This window comes from Microcebus murinus, chromosome 10 (genome assembly GCF_040939455.1).
Source record: "Microcebus murinus isolate Inina chromosome 10, M.murinus_Inina_mat1.0, whole genome shotgun sequence".
NCBI lineage: Eukaryota > Metazoa > Chordata > Mammalia > Primates > Cheirogaleidae > Microcebus > Microcebus murinus.
Genome location: NC_134113.1, coordinates 29,641,245 through 29,655,929, shown reverse-complemented (window position 1 = coordinate 29,655,929; position 14,685 = coordinate 29,641,245). Strand labels below are relative to the sequence as shown.

General features: G+C 35.2%; 1 protein-coding gene across 4 annotated transcripts in view; it reads right to left on the bottom strand.

The window, feature by feature from the left end:
• Positions 1 to 14,685, bottom strand: part of POC1B (POC1 centriolar protein B) — a 92,853-nt gene that overhangs the window by 23,124 nt on the left and 55,044 nt on the right. For 2 of the 4 annotated variants that reach the window (XM_012753866.3, XM_076007118.1), the window contains exon 10: positions 13,753 to 13,833. The exons of 1 other annotated variant lie outside the window; for it this stretch is intronic. In XM_012753866.3, the coding sequence (XP_012609320.1) occupies positions 13,753 to 13,833 (81 nt within the window). Of the gene's footprint in view, positions 1 to 13,752; positions 13,834 to 14,134; positions 14,157 to 14,685 lie in introns of those variants that run through there. One more of the 4 variants, XM_076007119.1, reaches the window with a different exon arrangement.

Here is a 14,685-nt window from a genome sequence, read left to right as displayed (position 1 = left end):
TAAAAATTGCTTGAATTGTCATAAAATTCATTTTTCCTTATATTTAGGAAGGAATTTGACTAAAAATAGTGTAGGAAAAATTATATAAGTTAATGGCTATATAGAACAGCTAGAACATTTGCATTAAATAAGTTGTATTAGGGGAATATAATGGAAGAGCTTAACTGCAAAAAAACATGTGACAGGCAGAAGCAATGTCACTGTTGCCAGGAGAACTGCCTGAAAGAGTGCTAAAGCAAAAACTAAAAATAAACAAAACACATTCATAGTCTGGGATATAAATCCAGTGACTGTCATTTCCTTTGACTAATAAATACATAAAAATAGTCATAACACTTAGTATCAGAAATAAACAGATTTTAATGCTTAATTAAATATTACCAATATATCTTAGAGAAAACTGTTGCTCTCTAAAAAGTTTTAAATACATTTAAGGTGAATGATAGCTTATTATAGAATTAAATTTTTTTCCTCAATTCTAATTATAGTAAACCTATCAGTATACTCAATTAAAAAAAATGGCAACCTTTTCTTTTAAACATAAACTTATATCCTTGAAATTTCTCATGCCATTTAATTGTATGTCAGAAAGAGACTATTTTAGCCAGGAGGGTGTGATCTTTGACACATTAGTGCCCAACATGTAAGCCAGTCATATGTTTATTGCATTTATAATTCATAGAACACTTAAATATATAACCGATTCTAGAAAAAAAAAGAACAAAGTAATTTCTAAAACACATTAACATTTTAGATTTTTTTTTCAGTAATTTTACTATGTACTGAATTATACAAAAAAGTACACAGAATTTTCTAAAAGTACAAATCTGGGAGAATACATTTCATAATCAAATTCTTCAAATTTCAGTTGATTTACCAAAGCATGCAACTGTTTTTGCTTCATCTTAATGATGCAGTTCTAGTTCTGCTTAAAATAAGGATTTATTCTAATTATTTATCATCTTGAAATTTTGTTAAATTATTATTGTACCCAAAATATATTTCTGAATTTAGAATAACATTTACTCAGCATGGTACTTTACTGATGTTAGATGTCATTTAAAATAAATTTACCTTACATATTATCAACCTTAGAGACAAAGTAGGACACAACTCCATTGTACTGAACCTGAAGCTTCAAACTAAAGAATTATCCAAGTGAACAAACAAAATTCCTTTGAAAGTTCTACCTACGGGGACAAGGTGCAAGGTACAACACTATAATCCACACAGCTCTATTACATAATCAGTCCATGAGAGGTGAACTGAGTCTGAGAAGCTATGAACACGGAGCTACTGGATCCCCTGGAACTATGAATTCTCATGATCTGAGGATCCAGAACAGTAAGGGAGAGAAAAAGGTTGGAAGAGATGGCCTGGATTCTGCAGATGGCCGTACTGTTGTAAAAGTGTCTCAAATCACTAGAAAAAACCAAAATATTATGGGCATGGGCTGGCTAAAAAAAAAAAAAAAAAAAAAAAATCACACTAACCAGATCTGATGGAAACTGCTGCTATCATTTACTCCAAAAGGAAATAATACCTGCACACACCAGAACTGAAAGCAATAACAACACAAGAGGAAACTTCCGCACACACAGTTCCTGCCACTAAGAATATCCTTTCTTAAAACACGAACAAACAAAAAAATTGAAAATTAGCGATAGGGCAAGGGTGGAGGGAGAGCAGTAAGAGAACACGCACAACGCCCTGCTGAGGGAGGTAAAGCCATTACGTCGTCATTAGGGAAGACATTTAAAGATACGACAGATCAAATAATTATTCATATTAGGAAGCCACAGCCACACAAGCAGGCTTGAACAACCTATGACAAGCACACCATATGGCACACCTTCTGGATAATCAGTAAGAGGCAAGTGTGTCTTAAACACGATTCTTTTTGATGAGGATTCTAACACTAAGTTAAGGATTTGTGCTCACTGAAGTCTGGGACGTGCCAAGGATTTACGGACTTGGCAAGTGGGAATAGACAGTGTGTAAAATCCCAGAGTAGCCTCCACAACAAATTACTTACAAGCATTGACTCTAGGGCCTATTTCCCTACCTGCTCCCAAACTTTCTTTTTTTCTTTTTCTCCCCCCCCCCCAACCCCCCAACCAGAGATACTGATCAGGCCTCGTGGCTACTGTACCACAGTGAAAAAACATTCACTTCGGTTAAGCCATCTGACCACAAGGAAGCTAAAAGCAGGACTCAGAGTGGCAAGGCCTGTGGTTGGGGAGGCAGTTTGGCGCAGGGTTTCTGAGTCTGAACTGTGACTTTGGGCAAGTTACCTAACCTCTTGAAGGCCTACTTGTGGAATCAATCTATGTGCATGCTTAGTAAGGAGGGAAAATGCCTAACAGTACATGAAAAATGGTGGCTATTTTTATGGGAACCACAGGCATGTAATGAGAATGTTCCTAAATTTGATTCGGTGAAACTTTGAGGTAACACATTTGTTAATTAGCTAGATTTAACCATTCCACATGTATATATGCTTCAAAACATACTGTAAATACTAAATACATACAATTTTTTTTTGTCAATTAAATAAATGAAAGAAAAGGAAAAAAAAATTCTTGTCTATATAATACTACATTCCTAAATGAGCAATCCAAGATGGCAAAGTTGCTGGGTGAGGTGGCTCACGCCTGTAATCCTAGCACTCTGGGAGGCTGAGGCGGCCAGATCGCTCAAGGTCAGGAGTTCAAAACTAGCCTGAGCAAGAATGAGATCCCATCTTTACTAAAAATAGAAAGAAATTAATTGGCCAAGTAAAAATATATAGAACAAATTAGCTGGGCATGGTGGCACATGCCTGTTTTCCCAGCTACTTGGGAGGCTGAGGCAAGAGGATGACTTAAGCCCAGAAGTTTGAGGTTGCTGTGAGCTAGGCTGATGCCATAGCACTCTAGCCAGGGCAACAGAGTGAGACTGTCTCAAAAAAAAAAAAAAAAAAAAAAAAAAAAAACATGGCGAAGTTAACAATTGTTCTCAAATTATTTTTTAAGTCTAATACAATGCCAATCAATATTCCAATGGAATGTTTTTTGGAAACTGACAGAATAATTTTAAAGTTCATATGGATAAGTGACAGGTAAGAACATCCAAGAAACTTTTGATGAAAAAAAATCTGTGCACTATATTTTAAAGAAATATTCTAAATCTGCAATAATTAAAATGGTATGAATATGAATAAAGAGCAAACAGATCAATAAGACAGATGAGAAAGTCTCCAAATAGATACAAGTACATAAGAAGTTAATGTTTAATGAAGGTAAATGAAATCAGTGAAGAAAGAAACCATACAAATTGAAGACACTTTGTTAACTATAAATCTGTACCTCATAACTAAATTAATACATCTCTTTTTAAACCTTAAGAATAGTAGCTAAGATATATTTGGGGATTGGGGAGGGAATTTTCTCTGCATAGAACCCAAACAGAAAAAAAATAATTTTCAAAAAAAAAATCACAATCTAATCAACAATTAGAAATAAAATTCAAGTGGAAATGACAAACAAGGAAAACAAATATGCAGTATATGGCAAGGGGGTCAACCTTCCTAATTAAAATGACTTAAGGATAACTTTTAAAATGAGCAAAATAATAGGAAAATAGGTAAAGCATACAAACAGACAATTCTCAGAAATATGAATGAACAGTAATGATGAAAACAAGTCACTGAAAAATAAAATTAACCTGATAACATTTCTTACTTATTAAAATATTCAAGGCTTTTAAATATTCAATAATTAAAAAATATAATACCTAGTATATTTAAAAATATAAGAAATCTCATACAGTACTAGTGAAAACTCAAATTTGTAAACACATTCTAGAGTAGAATTTGCCTTATAAAGCTTTTTCTAAAAGTTCCTATCCTTTAAGCCAATAATTGCTCTTATAGAATGTGTCTCATTTCCAAATCCACCCTTCGGAACTCTCTTTTGTGATGCTGAGACTGGTGCTCTGAAAACTAGTTTTCTCTTGCCAGTGTGTTCCCAGTCAGGCTTTGCCACAGGGGGCGGGAGGAGACCAGAGGCAAGGGGAGACGGAAGACACTCGCTCCTCCCTGTCTGCTTGCTGTTCCTGTCAGCCTCTTCCTGGCAACAGTTCTTAACTCCCCTGGCTATATATATTACTACTACACCAGCAGGGTGGTGCTCCTCTGAGGTCTGGGTCCAGACTCTTAGGGGCTGGAGGAAAAGGCCTCTTCTCTAAGAATTGAGATTCTAATAACCCCAACCACTTCCTGGAAGACTAGACCTCAAAATGTTCACAATGGTTGTCTCCTGACAATATTTTGTTTTTTATATTTTGTGTGAGGGTTTGCATGTGTTTTCTAATTTTTTTCTTTTACTACCATTCATTCTTTGTGTAATTAAGAAAGGTACTGCTTTAGAAACATATATGTACACTACACAGTATTGAAAAGAACACACTCTAGAGCCAGACAGAGTCCAAGATCCAGCTTTCTTATTTACTGGCTGTATGGCCTTGGGCAAATTCCAGTGCCCGGGTTAGTATATGATACATGTAAGACACTCAGAAGGAATTCTGTTTACTGGATAAACACATTTTTCCCATTTACAAAATTAGAATCATATTGTTCGTTATGTACTTTTTTCCATATGATGTATGGAGTACTTTTACTTGTGAAATAGAGAAATATTTTTGTTTTCTAATTTTTTATTTTGAAATAATTTAAAACTTAAATAAAAGTTATAAGAATAACAAAAAAGACTCCCATATATTCTACAACTAGACCACCAATTATTGACATTATGCCACATCTATCTTAGTAATTTTTTTCTGAATCTTTTGAGAGAAATTATAAATACCATGCCTCCTCAGTTCCTACAGTGGGTATCTCCTAAGGACAAGACCATTATCTTACATAACCACAGTATGATTATTAAAAGCAGAAATTTAACATTGATACTATTGTCTAATATTCAGCTTTTGTCAAGTATCTTAATAACGTACTACATAGCAATTTTCCCACTAGTCCAGGATCCAGAATCACACACATTGCATTTAGTTGTCATTAAACATGGAATGGCTACATGGAATACTATCTTAGTAAATGTTATAGCTATCCAGATCAGCACAATTTTTTTAAAAGGTCAGCCATCACATTCACAACTGTTGTAGTTTTTATAACATATGGGTCATGATGTACTTCAAAAGCAAGGATCCAACTAATTTGGAAATAGTCTCTTTCCCATTTCTAATATTTTCTCTCCCATCTCTATTTTACAGATTGTATCTTAAAAAATATAAATGTACTTTCTATTTCTAATATCCCGTTTGTTAATAGTCTATACTTTTATTTAACTAATACCCTGTTAAAGACATTTGGTTTTTGTCCTTTTTTGTTGTTACTATTGCAAACAATTCTGGAATAAGCATCTTTGAATAGAAATCTTTGTGTGTATATCTCATTATTTCTTTAGGATGATTTACCATGTATCATTCAGAATCCAGCAGGAAAACAGAGAGCATGGCAGTTATTTTAACAGAAAGAATTTAATATAGGGAACTGGTTAAACAGATTTGGAAGTTGGTAAAAGCGAAAGGGAGCTCTGACATATGAAGACATAGTAAATGCATGAAACAACTACCTCTCTAGGGCCAGAATGAAGGAGATTGGATTATTAGAAACTAGACATTTAGAGGCTCCTTGCTGAGCTGAGATGGTTTGTTCATAAAGAGGAAAGAGGAATGTTCATTAAAAAGACATTCTGAAAAAGAAGAGGAAATGCCTGGCATTCTTTCTCCATCTCCCCTTCCACTTAAAACAAACAAGTAACTCTTATGTGCTTCCGCAAAATAATCCAAATAAATACATAAAAAGTACAAGAACCTTGCACCACAAACACTGAAGCCCACCAAAATCCTGTAGCAATTTGGAAGGCAGTTTAAAAAATAGATGTGACATAAAAACTGAGCTTTGTAGTGGCTGTAACTATGCTGAGCAAGAGAGAAACAAAATACTGTAAGAATTGGACAAAAAACCAAACAAAAGCAGGGAATAAAATTATACTTAAACATTCCTCAATTTTAAAAGTCAATTCAAGTCAATTTGAAAATTTAAGTGATAGGGGGTGGCTGGCTGCTTTAAAGAAACATAGTTGTATTTATGCTTGAGGATGTATGATTGTGTAGAGCATGACATCTTCTACCAATGCCTATCTTAGAAAGTAAAAGCAAAGAAATTGAAACACACGGAAAGAACTAGGCTAACACTGGGCCTTAATAGCCAGTTCACTAAGATGATGAGGTTTTAAATCTCACCGAAGCCCTAATATATTTTACGTAACTTGACATCATAAAGTACAAAAAATTGATTGAAAAATTTACTTTAGCAGACATGCTGACTACTCCTGCCAAATAGTTAACTGTCAAGTTAACTAAAGCTAAATAAAGGTGCAAAGCCAACCAACTTTACTATCTAAGTGGCACCAAATAACTCAAAACCGGATGGATATAGATGTACAGAACATCTGAAAGCTAAGTTTGCTATTTTCTGTGAAACTCCAACAGCCCCACGAATGGCATTTAGCTCCACAGTAAACCATCCTCTGGGTCAGCAGGAAGCTCATTATGGGCTGACAGGCCAGGAGACAAGCACTTTTCAGAGTGCTACAGTAGTAATTTCCTGTGTGAAAAGCTCACTGCTGTTCCTGCATTCCTCAGGGTGCATTTCTTCTCATCTCAGAGGATGTTGCTCTTCCACAGGAAGAGGAAGGAACCAGTTGTTACTGGATGTGTGGGCTGAGAGCTGTCGGGCATTTTCAGCATGCCTCGCCCTCAGCTTCAGCTGTGGGAACCGGGGTTGCAACTTAGATTCCCAGGCCTGGAACGGTGATATTACTGTAGCAGTCAGAAGTCACAGTTTGGAAATATAGTATCTCAGGAAGCTGGAAGGCAGAAATAATACCTGGAACTTCAACACTTACCGTTCCCAGAAATGTACTAATTTTCTAAAGGGAATTCTTAGAAGCATTTTCTCTGTTGGGTTCCCAAATAGCATGTTTTATAAAATCTTTTTGTAGAGGTAGAGTTTCCTTTTTTTTTTTTTTTTTACATTTCATATAGAAAAGTTTAAGTCCTAAATCACATTTGTCAACAGGAAAAAAGGACCAGTTTCACTGCATAAAGTATTATTTAACTTGGACTATTTAAAAATTTTTTAATTAGTATAAAATTTTTGGTAAATTCATTAATTTTTCTTTGCCTATGACTTTGAAACTTAAAAGGAAAGAAACTCAAATTAGTAAATTTTTCAGTCTATCTTAACAATTAGGACTTAATGATTATCACGATTTTTTTATTAAAAAGTATATTTTTTTTGGAGAAAAAAAAGAAGCCTCTGACCCACACTATTCATCTCTTCCTAGAGTAATACTATCTTAGTAAATGTTATAGCTATCCAGATCAGCACAATTTTTTTAAAAGGTCAGCCATCACATTCACAACTGTTGTAGTTTTTATAACATATGGGTCATGATGTACTTCAAAAGCAAGGATCCAACTAATTTGGAAATAGTCTCTTTCCCATTTCTAATATTTTCTCTCCCATCTCTATTTTACAGATTGTATCTTAAAAAATAAATGTACTTTCTATTTCTAAATGGCAAGAGATCTGTGAAAATGTTGTATTTTTTTCATTTACTTCTGTTAGTTATCGTATATATCCTATTTTTAAAATGTCTTGACAATTTACTTCTTTCAATTCAATAGGAAATGTTTTAAAATCATTTCTCAAACCTTATAAATATTCCTCTTTTACTCCTATTAAGCATGTTAGAGTTTAACATTTAACTTTTTGAGATAAAAAATTATTGCATCTCACTTGATGTATTTACTATCATTTGAAGTGAAGATTAAAAGCCTCTTAATAAAGGGAGGATAAAATGAGGAATGCACAAGCCAGGGAGTCCACAGACCAGAATCCTATAAATGCTTAAGTTTATTTCCTTTCAAACCTTTAGAGCAGGGCAGAAGAAAGATACTGCAGGGCCACTGAACCAATAATGCTCAATGACACCATACAGATGTCTGTTTCCTAAAGCTTAGAAAGCAGCCACAAAGTTACAAACATACCTAGTTTCAGAAGTCATATGCACTAAACTTCCAAATCGCCACCATATAAACTGCTGCAACGTTTAAAAACTTTAAATTCATATGACCACTTTATTCTTTCAAAGTTATAAATTTTAGTTTTGAGATATTTAGGTTTGCATACACTGTGTTCTTTTAGTCTTTCCAAATCTTTGCTTACATAAGCAGTTAGGAACTGAAATAACTCTGAACTAGTTACGCAATGTTGTCTAGTAACCAGGATGAACTGTTGCCACAACATTCATGGAAATATTCTCTCTGATCTGCAACTTTACTCTGTGTGTCCATATATTTTGTCAAGAACATTAATATTTTTCAAGCAGCATATACCATAAGACAATCTCCATGAAAGTGTGTAACCTTTTTCTTCCTAAAAATAAGCCGATGCAAAAAAAAAAAAAAACACCAAGAAAACTTCCAAATGAGAAACCAATGCACTTTGCTGAAAAATGCAAATCCAAATGACATTTAGGAAGGGAGGAGTGCACTTCCTAAAGTCCCAGAAATGGCAAAGTATCTCTTGCACTGACTCAGCCGATCACTTTCCTGATTCTCAAACAGAAGACAGGAAAACCACGATTCATTTTCTTTCAGCAGCTCCTCTGCCAAAGCGATGCAGAGCCAGGAGATACTCTCAGCTATCCTGAGGTTACTCAGGGCTACACCTTACTGTCCCTGGGGAAAGGAGATAGGGAATCCCACAGCTGACATTCAATCTGTCAGGAAATCCTCTTGGCCCTGCCTTCAAAATATATCCAGAATCTGATCGCTTATCACTACCTCCTCAGCTACCACTACCTCCTCAGCTACTGCCCTGGGTCAAGCCAGTATTGCCTCCTGTCTGATTATTTCATTAGCTTCCTAATTAGTCTCCCTACCCGCCCAGCCTACAGCCACCCCCAGACAATTCTCATACAACAGCCAGAGTGAACTTGTTAAGACATAAGTCAGATCATGTCCCTCCTCTGCTGGAAACCCTCCAGTGGCTCCCATGTCACTCACGATCTGGCCTTCTATCACTGCTCCCACTCGCCTGGAGTGCCCTTCCCAGATATCCACACGACTTAGTTCCTTCATTCCTTCAGTTCTTTACACAAATGTCACCTGTCATGTGACTCTTGTACTCATCACATTATCTAAAATTGCAGCCCTCTTCCTATCTGCCGTCAGTGCTTTCTTTCACCTTTGCATCCACTATACTACATAGTTTATTATTTTTTTTAATCTCTGAATTGCCTGTCTCTCCAACTAGAATGTAGAATGTAGGGTTCTCTGAAGCAGGTGTTTTTGTTTTGTTCACTTTCTCTAAAGCCAAGAATGGTGAGTGGCACAGAAGAGTTAAATATTTACTGAGAGACATATATGTATGTGAGAGGCTGTACCCCCTGGATTCTACCACATCTTCCATCCACTGAGTTAGGCAATGTAAAGACTCAAAACTAGACTGATGGGCCGGGCGCTGTGGCTCACGCCTGTAATCCTAGTGCTTGGGAGGCCGAGGTGGGCGGATTGCTCAAGGTCAGGAGTTCAAAACCAGCCTGAGCAAGAGCGAGACCCCGTCTCTACTATAAATAGAAAGAAATTAATTGGCCAACTGATATATATATAAAAAATTAGCCGGGCATGGTGGCGCATGCCTGTAGTCCCAGCTACTCGGGAGGCTGAGGCAGAAGGATCACTCAAGCCCAGGAGTTTGAGGTTGCTGTGAGCTAGGCTGACGCCACGGCACTCACTCTAGCCTGGACAACAAAGCGAGACTCTGTCTCAAAAAAAAAAAAAAAAAAAAAAAACTAGACTGATGCACTTTTATTACCATGGAAGCTATTTTCATATTCTTCTGAGGCATGTATTTATACCTTGCTTTCCCTATCTGGAATGCCCCAAGCAAAATACTTCCCATCTCTGGTTAGGTCAAGAACTAGTCAAAGGTTTTCCTTCTAGAGAAATCTTCTAGTTTCTTCCAGCTTATTAATCTGTTCTGAATATTCCCATTAACAATATTTCATTGACAGGCATGTACACTTGGCATCTAGTGTATGGAAACTGACACTTATTTCTTATTCAGCTATTTCTATCTGGCTAAGTTGTATGTTTCAAGGGGTCAGGCAGCCAGCTTGACACCCCCATCAGCATCTCACATAATGCCCTCATGTAGCATGTCTTTAACTATTTTGACTGATGTTTTCTATAATGTGACTGCAAGTTCTCAGTTTAGTATAAACAACTAATTTGACTTGAAATTCTGTCTTTACGTTCATACTCTACATAGTTGACAGGATGAAAATGGGAATACGGTGTCAGTTTTCTGAGAAGAGTCAAGTATTTAGACAATAAAGGGAACAATAGCAAGATTACCAAGTTCATTTTGTTCATTTGTAGGACAAACAATAATGAAATGAATACATCAAAATTTAAGAATATAACTTACCTAAAGATAAAAAATTATAATACTCCTACAGTATTTAAAAAATTTTATTTATAGTTAAAAAAAAAAACACCCAACCTCTTTATATTAGGATTCAGAAGAGAAATTCCTGTCTTGCTTGTCTTTTATTTTGGGTGGGGGGCGGTGGTGGAGGGAATACCCCATGTAGCCACATCACATGGCAATGCTAATGCTAAATGCCCTAGTACAATTCTAATGACAGAACCCTGGTCTAGTTCTAACTAAATAAATGAAAACATTAAAAGACTCAAATAGAACTTTAAACTAAATAATCTTTAGAAAATTAGTATATAATAAGTGAATTAATTTAATCAGAATAAAGATTCAGGAATTTGAGATCAACATTTTAAAACTATGTCCATATGACAGCCAATATATCCCTTTACAGAAACGTTTTTTTTTTTTTGTTTTTTTTTAACACAACAAAGCTTTAAAAATGCTGATGGAGGTAACAGCATATTTTTATCACCAAATATTATATCAAATTTCCTCTCTGGCATTAGAGACACAAGTGTAAGCCACAAAGATACCAACTGTTACACTCTATGCCATAATTTCTTCTCTGTAGTAAGCATAGATATCAGTACATTTAGGCCTACAAACCATCCCGAATATAATTAAATCAAGTGACAGTGGGCATAGAAGTTAACTGTTTCTTACACCATAACAAACCTGCTTTTATTCTACTAAGAAATTTGAAAAATTAAAGTTTAAAGAGTAATTTTTCTATGGCCTATCTTCATAAAATAAATTTCTATGGAAACTTCCTTCTGGTCTACAAAAACAATCAAACCAACCCCCAAAAGAAACAGTAACCACAATTGCAAAAACAAAAACTACCTTTTAACACTGCTTTCTTTGACTTTTCAATATTTCTCTGGATTTTAAAATTCCACTCACATGCAAAGTACACACCAAAAGTATTTAATGCAATTGTGTTTCATGCCAAAGGAAAAATAAATTTACTTTATAATTATGTCTGATTTGTTGTGCAGAAGCAAAGGAAGAAACAGTCAATGCAGACAGGAGACTACTGATTCAGAATTACTTACATTTACATTAATAAGAAAGCAAGCAGTTAAAAAAGTAATGTCATTTTAGTTCTCTAATCAATTGCCTATCATTGAACTAAAAGCAAGACATATACATCAAAAATTTAAAGGAAAGCTTTTTAGGGATATTCTTTTTAAAAATCTAAATGCTTTATGAGTATCCATATATCTTCAGAATGTATTAGTAAAATAAAGACCTTATGTCTGCCTAGAGTCAAGCAACCACTTTACAGATTGATAAAGAATCTATCTAGATGGGGCTTCATTAGCATAATCCCAATCCAATTTATAGCAAACAAGATTTTGTTTTCCCGTGTTTTCTTATTTGCTTACTTTATTTTTATGTAGCATCGAGAGTCTTTCTTTTAATGCTTATATATTGGATGGAACCATGTGAAGTCACCAAGATTAGATTGTTTTTACCTACAAAATGACAATTTCATATAATTAAACCTCATATTATCTCTTATCTGGATAATAATTGTACTCTTCTACTTTATAATACTGCTTTGTAGCACAGCCCTAAGCGTCACATTTGTTATACAGAATTGTCCTCTCAAACTCCCACATACACCATATTCCCTGAATTAGAGTCCTGTAATGTAGACAAAGTGATTTTGGCACCTCTGGATTACCATCAAGGGACAGATACCTTGCTGTCTGTATGTCTGTATGACAGCCAGTATCTGCTAGGTGGCAGTTATGCCCACCTCCATAGCATTGTTTGTCCAGACTGTGAATTCCTCAGGTCATGAGGCTTTGCAAAGCCTGGCAAGGAGAGAGTAAGTCTCAAAAGAGACCAAAAATTTTAACCATGTGTGATATTTTCTAGGTCAGGAATACTCAATTTTAGCCTACTGACTACCTCACAGAGAAGTAACACATCTTATGAACTACCTATATTTTGCTCCCTCTTATTATAAGGGAGAAAAATCTAACTCACCAGAATTTGTAAGTTTCAACAACATGCATTTTGAGTAATTCATTGAACATAAATGTATTGATCACCTACTATAAACCAAACACTGTGGCAAGTTTTAGATGTCTAGTGAATTTTAATTCCATAAGTAAGTTATCAATGTAGAAATGCTGATAGGGTTATTTTATAAACATGCACACTGTAAGAGACAATGCCACAGATAAACTTGAAGTCCTAGTTGTTACCAGTAATTCCTTGAATTCCCTTTGACAATCAGCCAATAAGCCACTTGGTTTCTGTTACTGAAACTTCTTGTGAGAGATCTAGAAGCCTTCTCTGCTGTGGGATTAAAGCTGAAAGGATCCTTGAATAATTAGAGTGCTTTCTGGTATAGGATAGACTCAAAATGGACTAGTCCCTTGCAGAATTCCTCTATGATGAATACTATTCTTAAGATCTACTGGAGAGTTTGTAATGTCATAATGTCAGGGTTTTTTGTTTTCTTCTTTGGCCACTATTAAAAATTTACCCAAAATATTCAACTAAACTGACACTCTAATAGCAGTGTTGTCAAAGACTAGGCTATTCTTCTCATTTGTTCTTACAATAGTTTTGCACGGACTAGCAAAATCAACTGCGTCAAAGATTTGCCTTGAAAAGATTAAGCAGGCTTCTAAATTGAAAAGCTGAAACTCCAATCTTTGAAGACTTTGAATACATTAAATAAATGCATTTATTTGGGAAAATAAATTATATATGTATAATTTTTATAAACAAAATTGCAAGTATTAGAAACACTTCTGAATTTCTGGAGAATCCATGAAAAGAGATTAACAGAGGGAAGTGACTGCTTTTCCTATAGCTTCTAAAGAGAAGACTAGAAATTAAGTTTAGCACTCTGAAGCACAAGTAACATAGTAAGGAACCTGCCCTGTGACGACATGTGAAATGTCACCCGGGTGGCACCTAAATAGATGAGACAGTGAGTATGGATTAGATTGAGCTCAGAGTCCTTAAAATTGGTGCTGCTCCCCCTTGTGGCTATTTAGATACATTGTAAATATGACTTGTATAAGGTTCTTTCTGGACTAGAATGTTGGGCTATTAGCCCACATTTTATCCCTTCCCCCATCCTTTTTAAGGAAAATGGATTGTTTCAAATAACTAAACAACACTTAAATGTCAAAAACCAAAAAACTTACTGTGGTAGAAGTAAAAGAAAAGATATCCACAACAGGGGGAGTAGAGCTCTGCAAATCGATTACCTCAAGCTTTGGATTAATCTGTGTGTATACATAAAAAAAGTTAATATGAGATTTTTATACCATGAGAAACCGAATGCTATTTGTAAAAACCTAGAGGGCATTTCTTAATATTTCTAAAATCAAAATATATTGGTACATTCATTAATATGTAGGCAAAAATTTCTAGCAAAATATTAGCCTAACCAATCCTATCAAAGTAAAAGAAAAGATCATTATGACAAAGCTGAATTTATCCCAGAAATGAAAGAGTATTTTTACTTGAGAAAATCAATGAATTTTATCTACAAAGGGATACTAAAAATAAAATAAAATAACCCACCTTAAAAGATGCAGAAAAAATCCTAGTCAGTTCAGTAAGACAAGAAAAGGAAATAAAGATGTTAAGATGTAAGAATTAGAAAGAAATAGTCATTCATATTTAATTATCTATGAATAAATCCCAAAAGAGTATATTGCTAAATAATTAGAACTACTAAGAAAGCTGAATAATAAATAAGTAAATAAATAAATAAAAGAAAGCTGAATAAGATTTCTAGACCCAAAATCAATATGCAAAATCAACTCCATTTCTAGCACACAATTAGAAAATGTAAATTTTAGGCCTGGTGCAATGGTTCATGCCTGTAATCCTAGCATTCTGGGAGGCCGAGGCAGGAGGATTGCTTGAGCTCAGGAGTTCAAGGCCAGCCTGAGCAAGAGCGAGATTCCGTCTCTACAAAAAATAGAAAAATTAGCTGGGTGTAGTGGCATGCACCAATAGTCCCAGCTACTCAAGAGGCTGAGGCAGGAGGATCACTAGAGACCAGGGGTTTGAGGTTGCAGGGAGCTACAAGGATGCCACTGCACTGTAGCCAGGGTGACAGAGCGAGA